The sequence below is a fragment of the Bombina bombina genome, chromosome 10 (assembly GCF_027579735.1).
Source record: "Bombina bombina isolate aBomBom1 chromosome 10, aBomBom1.pri, whole genome shotgun sequence".
In the NCBI taxonomy this organism is placed as follows: domain Eukaryota; kingdom Metazoa; phylum Chordata; class Amphibia; order Anura; family Bombinatoridae; genus Bombina; species Bombina bombina.
In genome coordinates this window covers 174,216,025-174,242,112 of record NC_069508.1, presented here as the reverse complement: position 1 = coordinate 174,242,112, position 26,088 = coordinate 174,216,025, and the positions used below count along the sequence as shown (strand labels likewise).

The 26,088-nt window shown below is 38.9% G+C and overlaps 1 protein-coding gene across 4 annotated transcripts; it reads right to left on the bottom strand.

The window, feature by feature from the left end:
- Positions 1-1,844: 1,844 nt before the first annotated feature.
- Positions 1,845-22,325, bottom strand: LOC128641006 (uncharacterized). 4 transcript variants are annotated; one of them, XM_053693513.1, is made up of 5 exons: positions 21,967-22,325; positions 7,083-7,285; positions 5,189-5,350; positions 2,818-2,937; positions 1,845-2,467 (listed from the first exon to the last, which is right to left on the bottom strand). In XM_053693513.1, exons 1-5 carry the CDS (start codon positions 22,254-22,256, stop codon positions 2,118-2,120), a joined length of 1,125 nt encoding a protein of 374 aa, XP_053549488.1. In that variant the 5' UTR covers positions 22,257-22,325; the 3' UTR covers positions 1,845-2,117. The 4 variants fall into 4 exon arrangements, with proteins under 4 accessions (XP_053549488.1, XP_053549490.1, XP_053549487.1 ...); XM_053693515.1 differs by lacking the exon at positions 21,967-22,325 and adding an exon at positions 18,538-20,788; XM_053693512.1 differs by lacking the exon at positions 21,967-22,325 and adding an exon at positions 12,824-14,766.
- Positions 22,326-26,088: the final 3,763 nt, after the last annotated feature.

Sequence of the window (26,088 nt, the reverse complement as noted above, 5' to 3'; positions counted from 1 at the left end):
TCTTTTTTGAAGGCACAGCTATGCACTACTGGCAGCCATCTAAAGACATCTGGTGAACCCATGAAAAGAGGCATTTTTGTGCAGCCACCAATAAGCAGCTAGCTCCCAGTAATGCATTCCAGCTCCTGAGCCTACCTAGATATGCTTTTCAGCTAAGTATACCAAGAGACTGAAGCAATTAGAAAGTTGTTTAAAATTACACGTTCTGTCAGAATCATGAAAGAAAAAAATGTGGGTTTTATGTCTCTTTAAAGGGACAGTAAAGTCTAAATTAAACTTTTATGATCAAGATAGAGCATGTGATTCTAAACAACTTTAGAATTTACTTTTATTATCAAATTTGCTTTGTTCTCTTGATATCCTTTGCTAAGAGTAAAGCTATGGGCCAGATTATGAGTGGAGCGTAAAGTTTGCAAACAAGCAATAAGGGGTTTGCTCTTGTTGGGCTTACCACTGGTATTACAAGTTGAAAGTAAATGCGATCATGTGAGCTATGGTTAACTTCTTTGCAAAACAAAAAAGTAACAAAACACATGAAAAATACATTACAAATAACATTTACACTCACAACACTATATAATAAAAATTATTCAAAAAAATATTGCACACAAAAGTTATAAGGGCTCAAAGATATGAGATCTCAGGTGTTAGAAAGAAAACAAAAAGCTGCCAACGGGCTTAAATATAGAGATGAGATACATATATATATTTATCTCTACACACACACACACACACACATCCATCTATCTCTTATCCCACAAAAGTGAGTGCACTACTCACATTTTATTATATATTTTCCTGTGACAACACTGAAGAAATGACACTTTACTACAATGTAAAGTAGTGAGTGTACAGCCTGTATGACGGTGTAAATTTTCTGTCCCATCAAAATAACAACACACAGCCATTAAAGTCTAAATCGTTGGCAACAAAAGTGAGTACACCCCTAAGTGGAAATGTCCACATTGGGCCCAATTAGTCATTTTCCCTCCCCGGTGTCATGTGACTCGTTAGTGTTACAAGGTCTCAGGTGTGACTGGGGAGCACGTGTGTTAAATTTGGTGTTATTGCTCTCACACTCTCTCATACTGGTCACTAGAAGTTCAACATGGCACCTCATGGCAAAGAACTCTGAGGATCTGAAAAAAAAGAATTGTTGCTCTACATAAAGATGGCCTAGGCTATAAGAAGATTGCCAAGACCCTGAAACTGAGCTGCAGCATGGTGGGCAAGACCATACAGCGGTTTTCACAGGACAGGTGGCACTCAGAACAGGCCTTGCCGTGGTCCACCAAAGAAGTTGAGTGCACATGCTCAGCGTCTTTGGGAAATAGACGTATGAGTGCTGCCAGCATTGCTGCAGAGGTTGAAGGGGTGGAGGGTCAGCCTGTCAGTGCTCAGATCATACGCCGCACACTGCATCAAATTGGTCTGCATGGCTGTCGTTTCAGAAGGAAGCCTCTTCAAAAGAAGACGCACAAGAAAAAAATGTGACGGTGTACTCACTTTTGTGGGATACTGTACATATACGCACACACACATATACACAGTAGACTCTCAGTTATCCGGAACTCAGAAAGGGTGACTTTACAAGGTTGATGGATGAAACTCCCTTTGATTCTTAGTGATGGTAAATCCTAGCGTTTGTTAAACACTTGGATTTACCATCACTTTAATTAACAGCCGAACTATTTGCGATACATATGTCTGGCACATTTTTAGGTCTTACCTGATTCACAATGATAATGTTGTATTTATGTTTCTAACTACAATATAAACGTAACATAATATACCATAAATAATCAGTAACTGTGGTATATAAAACACAACTCCATTCAAATGAATATGTTCTAACTAAATTTATTCTCAACCTTATTAAGGCAGATTTAGTAAGGCCGGGCAGAGTGAGACTTCCAAGCAAGAGAGGTGAAAGAACGTCAGTAGTACAGGAGGTTAGGAACTAGATTTCTCTTTGAAACCTTTGTATTTGGAGGGTTTTTGTTCTAACCTGTCATTCTGTGCGTCTTCCCTGGCAGGGGGACCATAAAGGATCCAGTGATTTACGGTCCCCGATTCCTTAAATCTACGCCCAGTTGAGCTGTTAAAAAAGTTTTGATTTATCGATGCGAACTCCTGCAGGACTCTAAGAACGAGTGCAGATCCCCATAAGTTCTCTCTAGGGTTGTAGAAATGTTCTGTACATGAGAACACAGTGTCTGTACATTACTACACAAGTTTTCTAGTACCCGCATCTGCTGCTCGTGCTGTGATGCCATAAGAGATAAAATATTATCTTCCAGGAACGTCATGCGATTGGTCGGGTCATAATTGATGTTGCTGACAACAGAGTGGAAATCAGAGGAGGTAGAAGATGGGAAGTGTAGATCAGCAGGAGCCTCAGACGTTGGATGCTCAGGGTCCCCTACTGTCACCATGGTTGTTTCTTCCACTGTCTGATGTTCAGAAGCTGAAATATATTATTACTATTATCAGGAGGCCAAGGCCAACTAAGTCACCAAAATGTGCCATAGTGAATTAAATTTGATCTATATTAATGGAAGTGGCCATTATGTGACAAATACCTATGGCGGTTTGGGCAGGAGCATAGGGTAAGTTTGGATAGAGGGGCTTTTGCATGAACCAATTATGGGCTTTGCAACAGCCATAATCAGGGCCGTACAAAATCTAGATCTACACATGTAATAAAAATACAGTATAACCAATATATTGTATATTAAATATAGCTATATTGTTACTTGCGTGAAGATACAGAAGGCACATGACTAACCATGATGCATAATAATATAATGTACACACCTGATATTAAAGAAGGAAAGTTCCTATCTAGGGTCACAGGCTCTAGATAACGGACAAGATCTTCTTTCTTGATCTGTGGTTGAGCTGGAACCGTAGCAGGAGGCACCCCGTGCTCTGGTTCTGCAGGTGGTACATATGGGGGCCACAGATCAGTACTAAGCCTTAAGGGTCACATAGAACTGTATGGCTATTTAAAGAGACATGAAACCCAATTTTTTTCTTTCAAGATTCAGATGGAACATACAATAAAAAAATCCTTTCCAATTTACTTCTATAATCACGTTTTCTTTATTATCTTGGTATCCTTTATTGAAAGAGCAGTAATGCACTACTGGGAGCTAGCGGAACACATTGGTAAGCCAATGATAAGAGGCATATATGTGAAGCCCCCGATCAGCAGTTAGCTCCCAGCTTCTCAGCCTACCTATGTATGCCTGTCAACAAAATAAGTACAAGTACATTGGAAAATTGTTTAAAATTGTATGCTCTCTCACTAATTTTCAAACCTGTATTTTACCTGCTCTCATCCAAGGTAATCCTGAAAATCTGGCCTGTTAGGGAGGCCTGAGGGCAGTTTTGAAAGCCAGTGCTCTATCTAAATCATAAAAGAAAATGTGGGGGTTTCATGCCCTTTTATCAAACAAACAAACAAATTTCCTAAAAATTTCCAGTGGCACAGGGACAGATTTATGTAAATTTGAAGAGTACCCTTTGTCTGTTACTACGGCACACAGTGTTAGTTCTGCTTTTTCCTGGGGGCCACAAAAACTAACGGAAAGGGCCACACGTGCTGATCGGTTGGCAGTTGGCTATTGCTGATGTAAAAAAATAAATATAGAAATAAAGGCCTTATTATCGTGAAATATATTTTAATTATGTGTGAATTTAATTTAATTTATAATAAATCAGTTATTTAAAACCTTATCAGCTTTAAGTACTTCCTTATTGCTGCATAATTATTTGTGCTAATTAGCATTGCTGGTGACAAATTATATATATATATATATATATATATATATATATATATATATATATATATATATATATATATATATATATATAAATAAACACAATGCATTTTTATAGTTTTTATTCTGTTATTTATCATGTTAGTGCTTTTAATGTGACAGAACTGTACTAGGTGGTAAATATGATTAATGTAAATTTGTTATAGATAACAGAGCCGGGGTGAATGCACAGGAAGAGATTTACAATTTAATTTTCAATTTGTTGTTATTATCATCAGTTATTTGTAGAGCGCCAACAGGTTCAGTGGAGCTAAAGACTTGGGTCTAATCTGCAAGGTGACAGTTATGGAAGACAAAGGGATAGAGGGCCCTGCCAAGAGTTTCACTGTTGTAAATCATCTCTCATGAAGGTGATCTACAAAGCAGCTAGGCTCGTAGGCTTTACATGCTTAGTGGGTTCAAGGGGATAACTAAAGGAGGAGAGAGACTAAGATAGGAAAATTGTTAGTGAATATTATATGCATCCCTGAACAGTAGAGTCTTTAAGGAACGCTTGAAAGTATGAAATCTAGGGGAGAGTCGTGTAGAGCGAGGCAGAGAGTTCCACAAAAAAGGGGAGAGATCCAAATAGTGTGTCACACTATGTTATACTGTGAGCAGCTCTGTGTTTGCTGTGCAGTCAGCACAGACTCATTAACCTTCACTTATGACGGTTTGAGCTTGTGAGGTGCGCGCCTGCAGTGCTGATACTAAAGCCGTTTATAACCTCGGAGGAAGGGAACTTAAATCATATCAGACTGGCTCACTCTGGATGATTGACAAGCTCTTGTCTTAAAGGGACTTGAAACCCAAAAGTGTTCTTATATGACTCAGATAAAACATACACTTATTATCAAATGTTGTTATCCTTTGTTTAAGGAGCAGCAATGCACTACTGGGAGCCGGCTGAACACATTGGGTGAACCAATGACATGAGGAATATATGTGCAGCAAACAATCAGAAGCTATGATTTGCATGCGTTTCAGCAAATGATACCAAGAGAACAAAGCAAATTAAATAAAAGAAGTAAAATGGAAAGTTGTTTAGAATTGCTTGCTCTATCTGAATCATGACTTTACCGTCCCTTTAAGATCAGTCGGATGGGTGTCACAAGTAAATGCTTATGAAGGTTAATGAGGTGAGATTTGTATCAGTGGTCGACAACACTGGAAGTGGATGTTAAGTTATGGGACAAATACCTATGGTGGTTTGGGTAGGAGCATGACCCCATTATACCCATAATCAGGGATGTACAAAAAATAGATCAAACATATGTAATAAAAATACAGTACAACTAATATATTGTATATTAAATAGTCACATGATTAATCATTATCCATAATAATATATGTAGTGTACACACCTGATATTAAAGAAGGAAAGCTCCTGTCCCGGTTCACAGGCTCTAGATAACCTTCCTCTTCTCTCTTGACCTGTGGTTGAGCTGGTACCGTAGCCGGAGACCCCCGATGCTCTGGTTCTGCAGGTGGTACATTACAGGGTATAATGACATGGCTCCACAAGGCTAAAACAAGAACTTGTGTTAGAAATAATACAGGACAAACTACGTCATTTCAGACAGTAGGATCAGTTCTCTTGCAAAAGGTGTTGGAACCATTACAATATGTTATATATATCTATATAATATGTTATGGGTAACGTCTGAAACTAGGATTACCCAGGTAAAGCTGACATTACCCAAGCGGCTGTGTGTAAAGCCTGATTTAATGCAATTCCTCCATCTACACTATTTTTTTGGCTTCTGCCTGGGGGCAAGGGGGGCGCCCCGCCGATCCTCTAGCATACACCCCAAGTGAACCTTAGGGAATGGGGTTTACGAGGGGGGGCTTTGGCCCACATGAACCCCCCAGATGGAGGCAAAAAAGATAGTGAAGATGTGTGAATTACAGTGCATTATATATATATATTTGATGCGGTGACTCTATGCACTCTGAGGAGATTTATCATGTTACATTGGGCTTTACCCAGAGCCGCTTGGGTTATGTCAGGTTTACCCTGGTAATGCTAGGATCACGCAATACTAATATAAATATATATATATTACATAAAAAAAATCTTCAATCCAAGAGTAGGAAAGCGCTAATAAAGATAATGGATATTTATATTCGCGCTCTCCTACCCTTGGATTGAAAGTTCTGTGTAAATAGAGTGACCTGAGGAATCGCTCTGTGCTTATTTGGAGACAGCAGCAATTATAGGGTGTATAAACAGGGACTTTGAAAGTATTCTTTGTGTTTATTGTATATATCTATACACTTTTAGATGTCTTAAGTGTGTTATGTATCTGTATATTTTTACCGTATTCTCATAGTAGCGCCGATTTGGACTTGTCCGAGTTTTCTAAGATATTTATATATATATATAAATTTTACACACACATTTTATTTATTTATATATTTATATAAGTCAAGTGATCCTAAGCAAATCATTTATTTTCTTTTAATAAAGGGATATGAAACTCACACTTTGTTTTCATGTTTCAGAAAGAACAGCAATTTTAAGCAACTTTCTAATTTACTGCTATTAATTTTTCTTCGTTTTTATGGTATCTTTATTGAAAAAGCAGGACTACTGCTATTTTCCTCTCCGCCACCTCAGAGGTGGGGAGATCAATCACTTGACAATCGCTTTGGGGTGATTGGCATTCCCTGTTCTAGCGTAATCGGTTGCACCGGTGCAGGGGGAGATATTGCACAAGGATCCTCTTGTGCAATGAAACATCACAAGAGACAATTGCAGACGAGCAGGTTCACAATTTGCAAATTGTCTGCCTGCAGGGATGGTAAATTTACCCCTAAGTCGGTCATTGTTAAAACAAATTAACAACCTTCATAACTATAATATTATAATGTAGGTGTTTTCCATTCACATCCAGAACCCTCTATAGTGAGATAAATAGCTCTCACGCTACAATTAGTCTTTCTACAATTCTTAGAGTACTGTTGAGATATAGATAACTTGGCAGACCAGAGTGATCTAGCGAACTGGGCCCTACATGAGTTTAAAAAAGAAAAAAAATAAATTATATAGAACATTCAAGACTTGTAGTTAGCTTTGATATAAAAGGAGAGAGAAAAAGAGAGAGGAGAGTGAGTGTTATCTATTTCTCCATCTATCAGTCTCTCCATCCATTCATCCAACCATCTATAAATCTATGAAGAGATCCCAATGTCAGTCTGGATTATTAATATAATACAAATCAGTGTGACAGTGAAGTGTACCCTTGGTGTACTTACATGATGGTGCATCTGTGTCAACGCTTCCCCCAATCTCAAGGCTCCCTCCTACCCCAAGTATGTTATCCATCCCCAGAAGCTGCAGAAGCTCCTCCTCATATGAGGTCAGCTCAGCCACTTCAAAAAGGTTCCTGCCGGTCCCTCTGGTTTGGTCTATGGCCCTGGAGAGTTTTCGCTTGACTATGCGCTTGATGTCAAAATAACTGTTAAATGAAATAATTATGTTATAAAGTGTGCAGAGAAGAGTGTGCATCTGAAGGCAAATTTTAACTGCAGAATTATTCCCTCCCAAGCAAATACCGTCAGTAACGTAATTCAAGTAAATACCAGTCAGTAACATATTGCAAGCAAATACCAGTCAGTAACATAATGCAAGCAAATACCATTAGTAATGTAATGCAAGTAAATAGCATGAGTAACGTAATGCAAATAAATACTGGTTAGTAACAATGTCAGTAAATACAAGCAGTAACATAATGTCAGTAAATACCAATAGTAACAATGTCAGTAAATACCAATAGTAACAATGTCAGTAAATACAAGCAGTAACATAATATCAGTAAATACCAATAGTAACATAATGTAAGTAAACACCGGTAGTATAATATTAAATGTATTGCAGCTTACATACCCCTCTATCAATTTTTTAAACTTCCTAGGCAATAGAAGTCGGTTAACCCCCAATTCTGATAGAAATATATGAGGCAGATATGAGCTAACAACTAGGGGGCTGATGTAAGTATGGGTCTGATAAGGTGGCTGCAGGGCTGGGGTTCTGATCTGAGGTCTTTTGTGGAAACAAATCTGATAGGGTGTGGCAGCAGAAATGGGGTCTGTCTGATGAAGTTATGGGTCTGATAGGGCATCTGCTGGGTTGTGGTCTGATCTAAGGTCTGATGTGGGTATAGGTCTGCCAGGGTGGTTGCAGGGGTGGGGTCTGATCTGAGGTCTGATGTGGGTACAGCTTCGATAGGGTGGGTACAGGGCTTGGGTATGATCTGATGTCTTATATCAGTACAGGTCTGATAGTGGGGTTGTGGGGTTTAGGCATGATCTGATGTCTAATATGTGTACAGGTTTGATAGGGTGGGTACAGGCCTTGGGTATGATCGAATGTCTGATTATGGGTACAGGTTCAGAAAGTGCTTTACCCCTAAGAAATGTGTGTATAGGTAAATTAAGAATATATCTCAGCAACTATTGAGCTGAGTAATATATTCATACAATATCTTTATTAGAGCCACTATACAAATCGTACAAAAAAAAATTATAACCACTAAAACTCTCCTAAATAATACTTAGAAGGGAAATGAATCTTGGCAAGTATTGTACCAGATAGATGGATATGTATCAGATACTACGTATCAAGTGGAGAGAACAATTATCAAGGTAGAGATAGGTGTGGAATAATGGAGCTTGTCAGGGGATAACAACAAGAGATATATTAATCTATTAAAGATATGTGGCAGGGATTGTAGCAGAATGCTAGTTTTACTCCAATCAATAATTCAACGGTTCTCTATTGAGTCCTATTGCTCATGTATTCACACTCACAAACGGTTAAATCTCTCTACTTAAGCCCTTTCTATAGCGGGGGCTGAATTAATATTAAAACTCGCTATACTGACATACATACACTGCACATCATGTTGCATATTCCCCATACATACTGAAACAATAGAAGTTATTAGGAGAGTTTAGCGGTTAAAAAAGAAAGACAAGCTCTCAGCAGCTAGGCCCCTGACACGTGTTTCGCTCACGCTTCAGGGGGGATACGCGTCAGCTGCAATTTCGATTTATTTACAGGTTCAAAAGTCCCACCTCCTAAATAGGATAGGAGGTCGGAAGTAATTAACTGTACACTGATAGGTTGCTTGGTACATCAATCAGTGCTTTGTATCCAATGAGGAGATATTTCCTTGTTTACAATAATTGCAAGTATATTGCTACTTTGAAACTACTCGGATTGAAACTTTGAAAGTTTGGGAATAATACATATTCCATGTAAAACGCATCATCCGTCTGTTTGCTTCAATATAGGGCGCATGTATTTTGTAAATAACGTTCACGAAGGTTGTAATAAAATGTATGCATAAAACTAGCAGTTATTGCAAGTTCGTGATTATTTACTTAAATTGTGCACTTACGATTTGAGAGTATTATACATATAATACTCTCAAATCGTAAGTGCACAATTTAAGAGTACAGGTTCAATAGGGTGGGTACAGGGCTTGGGTATGATATGATGTCTGATATGGGTACAGGTCTGATAGGGTGGGTGCACGGCTTGGGTATAATTTGATGTCTGATATGGGTACAGGTGTAATAGGGTGGGTGCAGTGTTTAGGTATGATCGGTCTGATAGTGTGGTTGTGAGGCTTTGGTATGATTGGATGTCTGATATGGGTATATAGGTCTGATTGGGTGGTTGTGAGGCTTGAGTCTGATCAGAGGTCTGATGTGGGTATATAGCCAATTACTGGACAGCAGACGCTACTACAGCAACATCGCTTTTTGCACTCTGGGAGGGCACATATGAAGTTTCTATGCCAAACATAACTTATTGAGGATTGTAAAGAAATTGTCCATGTCCTCTTCCATATATCTGGCCATTACTGTAAGCCACTGGAACAACGTTTTAAGAACTGCATGCCCATGCTAATTCAGCTGTCCTGGTTAATCCCAGGGAATGCCAGATGATGACTGTAGGAGTAATTTGCTTTTTTTTTTTTTTTTAAAGAACAAGAAAAATAGAAATAATGAATCAAGCTGCTCTTCTATTCAGATCAAGCAATCCACTCTCTTGTTCAGATGGACATATTTGGTTGTGTAGTTTGCCCAGGGAATGCTGTTCGGTGTATTGCACTGTCCCTACCATAAAGTTTGGTGGAGAATCTGTGATAAAGTGAGACTGCTTTTGCCGAGGAGGTCCTTTGCAGTACTCTCCAGCGTAATGACCGACAGATAACCAGACATTTTGGACAAGTCTGCTCTAACTACACAGTGGAAGTACATCAGCACAGATTCCCGACAATTTTAGCAAAATCAATCACATTACCAAGCTGCAAGGTAAAGGCAGGCTTAGTTTGAGGAGCATGAAGTACAGCTGTTGGATTGGCCAGCCCAAAGCCCTAAGATAAATCCAGTAGAAAATCAATAAGTGCAGCTAGAATATCAAATCTTAAGAAAAGAAAAAAAATTTTGGCACTTATATCAGTGACAACAGTAAACTTATGCAATTCCTCTTCAGATAATCTGGAAGCAAGTGTTGAGCCTCTCTGTTTAATTTAAGCATAATAGTGCTCTCCAAGAGCTATCTTTAGTGCCCACCAATTAGTGGTCTTTTTTATTGTTGTTGTTTTCAGATATTCCCACCAAGTCTATACACAGTAATATAGTATGTGGTGCTCTCTTTTACTCAAATCCATTCCTCTTCTGCAGCTTTGGCTGTAAATATGCTAGAGGACAATTCCTATTCAGACTTACTGGCATTTCATGAAAAGCATGCCTAGAAGATCTGCTGCAGTTATCAGGGTCAAAAGTGGACTGTCACGGATACCGGGCTGCAAGGGTTAAACCCCTACCCCCCCCCCCCCCCCTACAACCTCACCCCTGTTTCTCAGTGGTTTTGGGCTCATCAGAGCAACCACAATCTCTGGAAGCTTTTGTTTGCTTGTTTTGTGTTCTAACCTTGTTAAGAGAAGAGCTGATGTATGACTGGGAAAACCCTCATAGGCTGGCCAAGCTCCTGGAACTCCCAGTCGGCCGCCTCACAACGGACACCTGCCTAACCCCTCTCAGGCTGGCCGGGCTCCTGGAACTCCCGGTCGGCCACAGAACAGCAGGACACCCACTAACTTTACCCCTGGTCGCTCCAGCAACCTTTTCCCCCAGAGCTTCGCTCTTTTGGGGATTAGTAGCCCCTAGGGAGGTCAAGAGGTGGGGGAAATACCGGAGGGGAGCTCCTTTGGGAGCCGGGGGTTTTTGATACCCCTACCCCCATAACTTCAATGGGCTGTATCTCCGGTCCCCAGTGACAAATCACACTGTGGCATCTGGGGACCAAGAGCTTTAAAATGACACCCTGGAAGTGCTGCCACTCCCCCGGGATCACCCCGAAACCGCCACTCCTGTGTCCTGGGATTCTGTTGCTGCTATGGAGGTGCAGGTCTGTCTGGAGGGGCGGGAATGGCGTGAAAATTGTGAGATTGTCCAGTATCTTATCAAGATGAGCTTTGTGTATAAAAGGAGTGTTTTCAATAAAATCAGTTCCTGTTTCACCTGAATGCTAGTATGTCTAGTAATTTGGGTGGGTTCCTGCTAAAATCACTTTCCTGGGCTACATAGCAGCCTGTTCCAGGCAGAGGAATGACCCTCTGGCAGAGCTACCTAGTTTGGGTAGCCGGAGTCTGCCACAGGGTGGGACCGTGAGTGCTGGTGCTGTCGGGTGTCAGGGGTGGATACAGGCTGTGGTCACTTGCCAGGTACATAGCTGCATTCGGCATGGAGGAAGCAGGACCCGTTTGGCGGAGATACCCAGTCTGGGTAGCTGGGGTATCCGTCACATGGACTATTTACTCATTTTGGGCTAAAAAAAAAAAAAGCTTTTGTTTATATTCAACCTAGGTGTTTAAAATACTTTTTTCCACAGTGTATGTGTATCACACAGCAGGCCAGCAAACATGTTTTTGTGTATGTATAAGGGTGTGTTATATGAACAGACACATTGTGTGCATATACTTGTGTATGTGTGGGGAGAGTATGTATAGGTTTGTGCATATGGGTTTATAGGTGGGTGTTTGTGCATGTCTAGATTGGTCTTTATAGATGTGCTTTATATTGAGTGTGTGTATTTATGCATGTGCGTGTATATGGGTGTCTGAGCATTTGTGGCTCAGGGTATAGGTGTGTCTGCATTGTTGTGTCTGCATTGTTATGGGTTATATTGCAGTGTGTATACTGAAGTGTGTTCTGTGTACGTATGCAAATGTGCATGTGATGTAAATATATGTGTAGAAATATGTGTGTATAGGTGGGGGGAGTGTATAGAATGTATATGCTTATATTTGGTGTGTACACTGGGGTGTTATTTTGGAGTGTGTAATTGTGCATCTATTGTGAATATATGTGTGTATAGGTGTAAACATTTGTATACTGGAGTGTATATTTGTGCACATATGTAACTGTGCATCTATTGTGAATATATGTGTATACGTTTGTATACTAGATTGTATTGTGAATATGTGTGCACATATGTAACTGTGCATCTATTGTGAATATATGTGTGTATAGGTGTATACATTTGTATACTGGAGTGTATATTTGTGCACATATGTAACTGTGCATCTATTGTTTATATATGTGTGTATAGGTGTATACGTTTGTATACTGGAGTATGCTGGTGTGCACATATGTAACTGTGCATCTATTGCGAATATATGTGTATACTGGATTGTATTGTGAATATGTGTGTGTGTATAGGTGTATACTAAAATGTGTATCTGTGGCTGTGTGTTCTAGGCAAACATTAGCTTGTGCATATGTGTGCATGTCATATTGGCATGGGTGTAAGTATCAGTAACACGTGAATATGCCTCAGGTAGCGCTCGAGCTGTTGATAGGTTAGATAAGTGGGTGACGTATGTCAGCAATCGGTTGGGTGTCTGCTCCCGCACTGTATGTGCAAGATGTATACATAGTGTAACACATGCCCTGATTATAAGTGTATTACTGGTACTTACCGCTGCTTCACAACATCTACCTTGCGGCTATGCCCACCAACCGTATTCACAGCATCCAGAATTCTGCTCCACAGCACATTCTTCCTTGTATGTGAGGTTTTCCTTGCTCCTGCCCCTATAATGCTTCTGTAGTACTGGCTAATTTTGCTAACCAGTACACAGTTCTCCTCATTAGTAAAACTGGGCAGCTGCTTCCTCCCTAGTGGTCCCCTACCTCTCCTGCCTCTGACACTGCCCCAGTTTACTGCCCCAGAGGGCCCCTGCCCAGCTACATTGGCAGCTTTCTGCATTATAGCATTGCTTTGGCAGCAGTAGGTAAAGCTATGGTAGCCTGCTCTGTCTTCCTGCAGAGTTTTAAAGATGTGTGCTGCTCACTGATTGGTTGTCTAACTTAGCGGGTGGATTTACATGTAAAGCTGTGGTGGCTTGTTATGTTTCTGCAGAGTGAAAAGATGTATCCTGCTCTCTGATTGGCTGTTTCTGTTATTGTGAGGATTTACATGTATTGATTTGTTATTTAAAGAGCCATCACGTGTTTCTGTTGTGTGATAACTACAAAGTTAGTTAAAAATCAGTTTTATGCAACTTTCTACAGTTTAAATATTTTTTTTTTTTAAATCATTATTAAATTATATAAAAGAAATACAGGAAGATAGTAAGTTCTGATTGTCTAGATACATTCAGCTTAATTCTCTATTGAATCAAATCTGAAAATCTACATAACTGTACATATTATTGTATCCAATGTAATAACTTGCAAACTAAACAGTAATTTAACAAAACACGAATAGTAAATGGTACATGAAATCTTTCTTCCACGCTGCTGTTCGGTATTTACAGAACAGTATGTCCAAGGCTAAGCATAAATTGAGTAATTGAGCCATGCAAGTGTTAAAGGTCTTCATATATCTGGGATGTCCTCTTCTGATAAAATTGTTAACAGCTGTATATAAATTATCTTGTTTTTCTATTTTCATATATTGATCATGTTCTAATGAAATTTATCCTTGTATTGTTTGTAACTTCATATCCTAAATCAGAACTTCAGCAGATTTCAAGAACTTTGAGATGAAAAATTATTTATCACAATCCACCAAAACCTTGCCAATTGCATTGCGTTGCTTTTTGCAGAATTTTTAGACTTGATGCAATTTGAATTTGGTCGAAAACCTATTCATCCAAGCGCATATGTAGCTCAATAGCGCCCTCTATACCTTGCATGGGGAAAATTCAATACAGTTATAATAATTCATCAGCAAACCTGCAATGACCCATCAGCAAATTTCTGCTGGATGTGAGAACATTTTAAATTCAAAAAAGTTTTAACCTGTTAAAGACCCCTTGTTCCCCGTTTGCGCCCCCGGCAGCTCTTAGAATGATTATTTTTTTTTTTTTTTATGACAAGAGTTTTTAAACATGCCCATTTCACACGTTGAAAATATAAATTAAATCACACTATTAAAATTCTGAAATTAGGATTTCAAATTAAATTAATTATCATAATCATATTAACAATAATCATAATAACAATTATCATAATGTTCAATTATCGCTGCAGTGCAATATTTGGACATAAAACATAATATTTATAAAATGTATGCACACATTATCATTAAATACATTTATGTTGTTAAATTATGCAATTAATTGGTAACCTGGCTTGCAAAATGATTTTATATATATATCTCTATCTCTATCTCTATCTATCTATCTATCAAAGATATGCACTCCTCATCCATTTGTAAATGCCACGGTGCTAACAGGCTTAAATCCAATATTCATACAAAGAAAGCACTCAATGGACTTGTAAAGATGAAATCCATAACTTTTATTACAAAGTTATGCATAACATCCCACCTTACATCCCAACCTTATATACCTACATAATACCTAAAGTGATTAAAACATAAGAGATACTTAGCCCCATAGAGACCACACTGACTTTGCGTGTACCGCCATCGCTCCATACGGCTTGGTGACGTCATGTTGGATACGTCATCACATCCCAGGAGTGGGTGGAGAATGACCTGACAGCTGTCAGAGCTGTGATAACGTATACGCACTCAAATCGATGAACACATCATCGGTTTAAGGCCATACATGTAAATTCATCAATATACATAGAAAACGTCAGGGGCAAGTATCAGACATAATTAAAATGCAACAAATACACCAAGCTAGTGTGTCGCATCATAGCATGTGAACATCCTATATGTCCACATGTAACACAGGCACTATATATTTCAATGAGATATTGTATACTGATTATAGAGAATACAGGTAGCCCTCATTTTTTAGAGATAACATGAAATAATGAGTAAACACATTAGGAGAAATATAACCTGTCACATTGTATATGACAGTTGAAAAAGTCCCATCTTCAGAGGCTAATGATAGAAGGGGGTGAAGTCCACGTAAGTGTTTAAGCCCTTAGGCATAATGGTGTCCAAAGTGTAGATCCACTTTGTTTCCCTCCTCAGTAGAGCTTTCGCTCTATCGCCCCCTCTAGACATGGGGGGTATATGGTCGATCAACAAAGTTTTCAGGCTAGCAGCACTGTGTTTCTTCTGGCAAAAATGCCTGGCAACAGGTTGATCAGAGTCGCCTTTGTCAATGGCTTCCCTGATCGCACACCTGTGATTAGCCATACGGTCTCTGAATGATGTTAAAGTCTTCCCAACGTAGAACAGGGAGCATGGGCATATGAGGATACAGATAACATAGTCACTTGTGCACGTTAGATGATGGTGGATCTTATATCGTTGGTTTGTATGAGGGTGCTGGAATGAGGAGCCCCTCAACTATTACATGTATCAATTGCCACAATGAAAGCAGCCTTTCTTGCCGGTTTGTAACCATGTAGTTTTGCGATAACACTTCACTGGATCGGATTCCATTAAGATATCTCTCAGGTTCCGTGCCCTCCGATAGGCCATCCTAGGGTGTTCTGTCATATACAATGTGACAGGTTATATTTCTCCTAATGTGTTTACTCATTATTTCATGTTATCTCTAAACAATTATGGCTACCTGTATTCTCTATAATCAGTATATAATATCTCATTGATATATATAGTACAGTAAGACATGCATTGTACCTGTGATACATGTGCACATAGGATGTTCACATGCTATGATGCGACACACTAGCTTGGTGTATTTGTTGCATTTTAATTATGTCTGATACTTGCCCCTGACGTTTTCTATGTATATTGGTGAATATACATGTATGGCCTTAAGCCGATGATGTTTTCATCGATATGAGTGCGTTTACGTTATCACAGCTCTGACAGCTGTCAGTTCATTTTCCACCCACTCCTGGGACGTGATAACGTATCCGACATGCTGCATCGTGATGACGTCACCATGCCGTATGGAGCGACGGCGGTACACACAAAGTCAGCGTGGTCTCTATGGGGCTAAGTATCTCTTATGTTTTAATCACTTTAGGTATTATGCAGGTATATAAGGTTGGGATGTTATGCATATTTTTTGTATCATTTGACAAAGGGTCCGGAACCCGAAACGTTATGATAACTTTGGAAAAAAAAAAAGTTATGGATTGCATCTTTACAAGTCCATTATATAAAACATGGAAGGGAACTGCACTCCAAGCCCGGATCAGGTACACATCCCGTGACTCAGTAACATCCAGCCCTGGTGCTAAATAGCACTCCAAAAAAGCTATGATGTCACCAGAGCCACAGGCAGTTAACCCCAGTCCGGAATGGGTGCAAGAAACAAGGGAGATTACAAATAAAAAGTAATACAACACATAGAAACACCCAGCACTCACCAGCTAGCTCACAGCTAAGATAAAATCACAACTGGAAAGGTTAGTCACCGCATCTGGCCAAATGGGAAAGCTCAGGCACCACGTCAAGGTCCTTTCCATTGCCTGAGTCCCTAACACAGCCACACCATCATGCGAGCTCACAAAGCCAAACAAACTGAGAACAAAGAAGGGGTGCACAGGTGGCTGTAATCACCCATAGAAAATACAAAACATGTATATATATGATATAAAAAGTCTACACACCCCTGTTAAAATGTCAGGTTTCTGTGATGCACAAAAAATGAGACAAAGATAAATCCTTTCAGAACTTTTTCCACCTTTAATGCGACCTATAAACTGTACAACTTAATTCAATAACCAAACTGAAATATTTTAGGTGGAGGGAAGAAAACCAAAAAAAACCTAAAATAATGTGGTTGCATAAATGTGCACACCCTCTTATAACTGGGGATGTAGCTGTGTTCAGAATTAAGCAATCACATTCAAAATCATGTAGGAGTCAGCATACACCTGCCATCATTTAAAGTTCCTCTGATTAACCCCAAATAAAGTTCAGCTACTCTAGTTGGTCTTTCCTGAAATGTTCTTAGTCGCATCCCACAACAAAAGCCATGGTCCACAGAGAGCTTCCAAAGCATCAGAGGGATCTCATTGTTAAAAGGTATGAGTCAGGAGAAGGGTACAAAAGAATTTCCAAGGAATTAGATATACCATGGAACATAGTGAAGACAGTCATCAAGTGGAGAAAATATGGCACAACAGTGATATTACCAAGAACTGGACGTCCCTCCAAAATTGATGAAAAGACGAGAATAAAACTGGTCTGGGAGGTTACCAAGAGGCCTACAGCAACATTAAAGGAGCTGCAGGAATATCTGGCATGTACTGGCTGTGTGGTACATGTGACAACAATCCGTATTCTTCATATGTCTGGGCTATGGGGTAGAGTGGCAAGACGAAAGCCTTTTCTTACAAAGAAAAACATCCAAGCCAGGCTACATTTTGCAAAAACACATCTGAAGTCTCCCAAAAGCATGTGGGAAAAGGTGTTATGGTCTGATGAAACCAAGGTTGAACTTTTTGGCCATAATTCCAAAAGATATGTTTGGCGCAAAAACAACACTGCACATCACCAAAAGAACACCCTACCCAAAGTGAAGCATGGTGGTGGCAGCATCATGCTTTAGGGCTGTTTTCTTCAGCTGGAACTGGGGCCTTAGTTAAGCTAGAGGGAATTATGAACAGTTCCAAATACTAGTCAATATTGCCACAAAACCTTCAGGCTTCTGCTAGAAAGCTGAACATGAAGAGGAACTTCATCTTTCAGCATGGCAACAACCCAAAGCATACATCCAAATCAACAAAGGAATGGCTTCACCAGAAGAAGATTAAAGTTTTGGAATGGCCCAGCCAGAGTCCAGACCTGAATCGAATTGAAAATCTGTGGGGTGATCTGAAGAGGGCTGTGCACAGGAGATGCCCTCGCAATCTGACAGATTTGGAGTGTTTTTGCAAAGAAGAGTGGGCAAATCTTGCCAAGTCAAAATGTGCCATGCTGATAGACTCATACCCAAAAAGAGTGCTGTAATAACAAAGTATTAGTTTAAGTGTGTGCACACTTATGCAACCATATTATTTTATTTTTTTCTTCCCTCTACCTAAAAGATTTCAGTTTGTTTTTCAATTGAGTTGTACAGTTTATAGGTCACATTAAAGGTGGAAAAAGTTCTGAAATGATTATCTTTGTCTCATTTTTTTACATCAAGGAACTTGACATTTTAACAGGGGTGTGTAGACTTTTTATATTCACTATATATATATATATATATATATATACACACATACATACATACATACACACACAAGCGCTCTACCAGGAACGAACAGCTCAGTAGCTTGTTCTATGGCGAGTTACCACCTAGGAGCAGCCTCTTTTAGCCCAGTTGTGCTTTTCACAGAGACTTTTCTGAAGTATATCGGTCTGATCCTGCCGAGTAAGGTCAGTCCAAACAAGAAATACCAGGGAATTCTCCTCTGACCAAGGAACATGACAATGCCAGACGAGCGTTTCGGACTTCTGTGGGACTCGTCAGTGAAGTTCAGCCATATTCCTTTAAGCACACTGGGCGAGGAGTTCAAGTCTGGTTTCCCCCATCACCCTTAGGGAGACCTCCCCAGGGTCCTAATACAAATGCATACAGAGAGAGAAGAATGAACAACAGATCCGTAGCTTGTTCTATATTTATCATTTTATATTTTGATCCGGGGCCTATTGGACATTAAAAAATATAATATAAATTAAAATGTCACTAACTAGTTAATTGCATGTAAATTCATATATACCTGAAAAAACCTGCATTCAAACACATACCACATCATTATAAATCAGGGCTCGACAAACCCAGGGAGCCACTGGCTCCTAGAATTTTACTCCTGACTCCTAACTTTTTAGGTTATTGTCCATATATCAATTTAGATATATCACTGTGGCTCCTAAATATTCCTACTGGCTCCTACATTTTAAACAGATTTGTCAACCCCTGGATAAATACCTTCTAACATTTTCTCTGTCAGAACTGTTAGCTGCCACTCGTGATCTGGCCCATAGTTTTTGCACTACTCTCTGTGGAACTCTGTGTGTTTAAGCCTTGCAAAGGAATTAAAAACAAAAAGTCCTTCTGGGGAGCTGCAGAGAACCGCTGGCCCAAAACAGCCGGTTAGCCATTGAACAAGGCAGTTGCACAACCCCATCAGTTACCAGTTGTCTTCAGCTCGGGACTTTAGATATGTATTTAACCACCTTGCAAGAGGTAAGGTGGTCCAGTACATCAACTACTTGTGCAGTAAAATATTTGAAGGACACCGACATTTAACTGATGAGGCCCTGATTTTGGCATAAGGTGATGGGGTACAGGGATGTAAGTCTGATCAGGGGGCCGATATGGGAATATAACAGGCGCTGTATGAAATGGTGTCAGATCTGAGGTCTGATCCCGACTCCCTGTACCTCTCTCACCTGATCCCCCACTGGCTGATCAGTATTTGGTGTGGAACAGCTGTCAGCCCTATCTCTGGGTATAAATATAATGTTTATTGGTACTTACCGCTGCTTCACAACATCTACCTTGCGGTTATGCCCACCAACCGTATTCACAGCATCTAGAATTCTCCCCCACAGCACATTCTTCCTTGTATGTGATGTTTTCCTCGCTCCTGCCCCTATAATGCTCCTGTAGTACTGGCTAATTTTGCTAACCAGTACACAGTTCTCCTCATTAGTAAAGCTGGGCAGCTGCTTCCTCCCTAGTGGTCCCCTACATCTCCTGCCTCTACACTGCCCCAGAGGGCCCCTGCCCCTGCTACAAAAGCAGCTTTCTGCATTAGGCCGTGGCATGTAGGCTGTGGCATTTAAACAATGCTCAATTGGCACTAAGGGGCCCAAAGTGTGCCAAGAAAATATCCCCCACACCATTAAACCACCAGCAGCAGCAGCCTGAACCATTGATACAAGGCAGGATGGATCCTTGCTCTCATGTTGTTTATGCCAAATTCCTACCATCTGAATGTCGCAACTGAAATCGAGACTCATCAGACCAGGCAACGTTTTTTCCAATCTTCTATTGTCCAATTTTGGTGCAAATTGCAGCCTCAGTTTCCTGTTCTTAGCTGACAGGAGTGGCACCCGGTGTGGTCTTCTGCTTCAAGGTTTGACGTGTTGTGCGTTCAGAGATGGTATTCTCCATACCTTGGTTGTAACAAGTGGTTATTTGAGTAACTGTTGCCTATCTATCATCTCAAACCAGTCTGCCCATTCTCCTCTGACATCAACAAGACATTGTCATCCACACAACTGCCGCTCACTGGATATTTTATCTTTTTCAGACCATTCTCTGTTAACCCTAGAGATGGTTGTGCGTGAAATCCCAGTAGATCAGCAGTTTTTGAAATACTCAGACCAGCCCATCTGGCACCAACAACCATGCCACGTTTAAAGTCATTTAAATCCCCTTTCTTCCCCATTCTGATGCTCGGTTTACACTTCAGCAAGTCGTCTTCACCACGTATAGATGCCTAAATGCATTGAGTTGCTGCCATGTGATTGGCTGATTAGCAATTTGTGTTACCAAGCAATTGAACAGGTGTACCTAATAAAGTGGCCGGTGAGTGATTATAAATATAAATATATATATATATATACAGTATATATATACAGTATATATATATATATATATATATATATATATATATATATATATATATATAGAAGTAAAATTAATTTGTTTAAAATAACTGCTCTATTAGTTTAATTGATTATAGTCTCTTGGTATACCTAGGTAGGTCTGAAGCAGGTAGCTGCTGATTGGTGGCTACACACACGACTTGTCATTGGTTGATGTGTTCAGCTAGTTCCCAGTAGTGCATTACCACTCCTAACCCTACGTAGGTATGCTTTTCAACAAAGGATACCAAGAGAAAAAGGAAATTTGATAACAGCAGTAAATTGAAAAGTCTCTAAAAATGATACGCTTTATCTAAACCTTTAAAGTTTAATTTTGGCTTTCATGACCTTTAAAAGGAACATCTGATCATTCTAATTTATGCCTGCTACCTGTTAGCTACCCCCTCCCTAGGGTATGCATAGTGCCTAGTGTAACACTATTTAACAAGCTTCCTGGGTAGGACTTCCAGATGTCCAGTAGTTAAAGGGAAATAAACGTACAGTTTTAAACAACTTTCCAATTTACTTCTATTATCACATTTTTTTTGTTTTCTTGTTACCCTTTGTCAAAAAGCAGGAAGGTAAGCTTAGGAGTGTGCACATGTCTTTAGCGCTATATAGCAGCAGTTTTGCAACAACGTTATACATTAGCAAGAGCACTAGATGACAGCACTATTTCCTGTCATGTAGTGCTCCAGATGTGCACGCTGCCTATCTAGGTATCTCTTCAACAAAGAATAACATGAGAACAGAGCAATTTTTTTTAAAAAAAATGTAAGAAATTATTCTCTATCTAAACCATGAAAGAAAAAAATATGGGGTTTATGTCCCTTTAAAAGAACTGTGCAGTATTTAAACTAGTTGACCAGTAAAATATTTTAAGGACGCTGACATTTAACTGATGGGACCTGATTTTGGCATAAGGTGATGGGGTACAGGGATGTAAGTCTGATCAGGGGGCCGATATGGGAATATAACAGGCGCTGTATGAAAGGGTGTCAGATCTGAGGTCTGATCACAACTCCCTGTACCTCTATCACCTGATCGCCCACTGGCTGATCAGTATTTGGTGTGGAACAGCTGTCAGCCCTATCTCTGGGTATAAATATAATGTTTATTGGTACTTACCGCTGCTTCACAACATCTACCTTGCGGCTATGCCCACCAACCGTATTCACAGCATCTAGAATTCTCCCCCACAGCACATTCTTCCTTGTATGTGAGGTTTTCCTTGCTCCTGCCCCTATAATGCTTCTGTAGTACTGGCTAATTTTGCTAACCAGTACACAGTTCTCCTCATTAGTAAAACTGGGCAGCTGCTTCCTCCCTAGTGGTCCCCTACCTCTCCTGCCTCTGACACTGCCCCAGTTTACTGCCCCAGAGGGCCCCTGCCCAGCTACATTGGCAGCTTTCTGCATTATAGCATTGCTTTGGCAGCAGTAGGTAAAGCTATGGTAGCCTGCTCTGTCTTCCTGCAGAGTTTTAAAGATGTGTGCTGCTCACTGATTGGTTGTCTAACTTAGTGGGTGGATTTACATGTAAAGCTGTGGTGGCTTGTTATGTTTCTGCAGAGTGAAAAGATGTATCCTGCTCTCTGATTGGCTGTTTCTGTTATTGTGAGGATTTACATGTATTGATTTGTTATTTAAAGAGCCAGCATGTGTTTCTGTTGTGTGATAACTACAAAGTTAGTTAAAAATCAGTTTTATGCAACTTTCTACAGTTTAAGATGTTTTAATGCTTTTTATATCAGAAAAATATAGGTACATGATAATCACTTTTTTGTATGATTACTTACAATAAAGCAAAACAAGAATCCAATGTAATTATCTGTTGCTATGTTGAAGAAACATGAAAACTTTATAAATAAGCTGGAAATAATAAAATTCCCTGAGTTGTGCCTCAGCCAATGGTTGTGCACCTAGAAATTGACCCCTTAAAGCAAAAGCATGTCATTTTTGCACTATTGAGGTTCCAAAGCCATGTTTGATCCCCGCAAAGATACAACAGATGGTTATTGGATGGGCTGTGCAACTACCAATTGGCTGACCAGCTGTTTTCTTCTTTGGACTAACAGTTCTTTGTGGCTCCTGTACAGGACTTTACCTATGTGTTTAATCTATTTCATTTTCTCCTGTTTTTTGCTGATGAGCATTAACAGTACTTGGATTCTGCGCACGTTTACACATGAAGGAATAAAGACACGGTGGTAGTGATGAAATAGAGAGTAAGCAGAGGGATATAATTTCCCTATTTTCATATAGTGATTCATAGAATAAATTCTTGTCTTTTTTAACCCATATTTTATTTACTGGAACCTCAGAGGTTTGACATAATGTTTGCACAATTTATCACAAGCCGCACTGCAATCCATTAGATTTGTCTGTGAGTTACATCATGTGACTGCTTACTGGGCATCTGAGTCAGGATATCCTGCGATAAACCATTTATCATAAACTCTATGAAAGGATTTGTAGTGTGATAGCACCTCCTACACCTTCTCAATTCAAAACTGCTATTCCAATACACCATAAAACACAACGGGTTAGATTACAAGTGGTGCGCAAACAATAATGCACAGTGTGTTATCTTTTGCTAGGTCTTGCACAAAAAATAATGCACAATCTGGTATTAATTAATTGTAACACCCCATTACTATCCATGTGTGTATGTGTATATATGTATGTGTATGAATATATGTCTGTATATAAGTATGTGTATAGATTGTCTGTATGTATGTGTATATATGTACTGTATGTATATGTATATATTTATGTGTATATATGTCTGTATATATGTATGTGTATGAATATATGTCTGTATATAAGTATGTGTATAGATTGTCTGTATGTATGTGTATATATGTACTGTATGTATATGTATATATTTATGTGTATATATGTCTGTATATATGTATGTGTATGAATATATGTCTGTATATAAGTATGTGTATAGATTGTCTGTATATATGTGTATATATGTACTGTATGTATATGTATATATTTATGTGTATATATGTCTGTATATATGTATGTGTATGAATATATGTCTGTATATAAGTATGTGTATAGATTGTCTGTATATATGTGTATATATGTACTGTATGTATATGTATATATTTATGTGTATATATGTCTGTATATATGTATGTGTATGAATATATGTCTGTATATAAGTATGTGTATAGATTGTCTGTATATATGTGTATATATGTACTGTATGTATATGTATATATTTATGTGTATATATGTCTGTATATATGTGTATGTGTTTATATATATGTGTATGAATATATGTCTGTATATAAGTATGTGTATAGATTGTCTGTATGTATGTGTGTATGTGTATATATGTACTGTATGTATATGTATATATTTATGTGTATATATGTCTGTATATATGTATGTATATATATATGTATGTGTATGAATATATGCCTGTATATAAGTATGTGTATAGATTGTCTGTATATATGTGTATATATGTACTGTATGTATATATTTATGTGTATATATGTCTGTATATATGTGTATGTGTTTATATGTATGTGTATGAATATATGTCTGTATATAAGTATGTGTATAGATTGTCTGTATATATGTGTGTATGTGTATATATGTACTGTATGTATATGTATATATTTATGTGTATATATGTCTATATATATGTATGTGTATAGATTGTATGTAGATATGTCTGTATATATGTGTGTATGTATATATGCATGTTTATATATATATATGTGTGTGTTTAAATATATGCATGTATGTGTATATATGTATATTTGTGTGCTTGGAGCAAGCTGGTGATTGATGGCAGTAGCCTACACAAATAATCTTTTTGTCATTGGCTCACCAGATGTGTTCAGCTAGCTCCCAGTAGTGCATTGCTTATCTGGAGGTGACTTTAACTATAACCCCTTAAACAAACCGTTATATGCAAGCAATAGTACAATAATAAAACGCCCTACATTCTTCTACGTCTCTTTAAAGGGACACTCAAGTCAAAATAAACTTTTATGATTCAGATAGAGCAGCAGTTTTAAGACACTTTCCAATTGTTTCTATTATCTTTTTATATGCACACTTTCTGGGGAACAAGATCCTACTGAGCATGTGCACAAGCTCACAGGGTATACTATACGAGTCTGTGATTGGCTGATGTCTGTCACATGATACAGGGGGCCAGAAAATGGGAGAAAAAATACATTTGTCAGAAACAAATCTACTGCTTATTTGAAATTTAGAGTAGGTGTTTTTGCATTATGTACTTGTTAAGTGTGTAATTCTACTGCATTGAGTGGTCCCTTAAAGGGCCATAATACCCAAATGTTTAAACACTTGAAAGTGATGCAGTATAGCTGTAAAAAGCTGACTAGAAAATATCACCTGAACATCTCTATGTAAAAAAAAAAAGATATTTTACCTCAAAAGTTCGTCAGTAGCCACATCTTATTGTAAAGGACTTCTAAGCAGCAAATCAGTATGTCTGTTCCAGGACAGATGAAGGATTGAGCCTTGCGCACTCTTATTTCCCTATTCAGTGTAAGGAAGTTTACAATGAAATCTCATGAGCGAGATCACAGTAAAAGAGTTCATGACCTCAGCATTGCTGATGCTGATTGGCTGCTGTTGATTTCTTCATTATTATTTTTTTTTACCTGCAGCTGGGAGCAGCTGAGTATAACTTTTTACACAGAACTTACTCTGCTGAGCTGAGGAGATTGTGAGGTAAAATATCTTCCTTTTTTACACAGAGATGCTCAGGTGATATTTTCCTGTCAGCTTTTTACAGTTATGCTGCATCAGTTTCAAGTAATTTAGCATATGAGTATTATGTCCCTTTAATCAACTGGCTTATTTACTTGGTTAAAATAAGAGAACAGCTTTGATATATCCAGCTACAAAATATGTCCTATATGACTTGTCAGCAACCTGACACTGCGCTCCCTATATATTCATACAAACATTACAGAGATGGGAACAGTATAAAGGAAGGATAAATGGATTAAACATGAATGCATAGTGCATCTTTATACTGGGTGCTGCCATCTTGATACGCTTGTATTGTTGCATTCTGGGACAGAAGCAGAGTGCGCCCATAGACCAGTGATATTGCCTGCTTTTAGACAGCTGTACCTTGCACAAGGAGAAGCTTTACATTACTCACTTTAAGGTTATACATAACAGAAAAAAAAAAACATCAGGAATAATACAGAGTAATTCAGACGCATCTTGCTCTGTGTCGTGC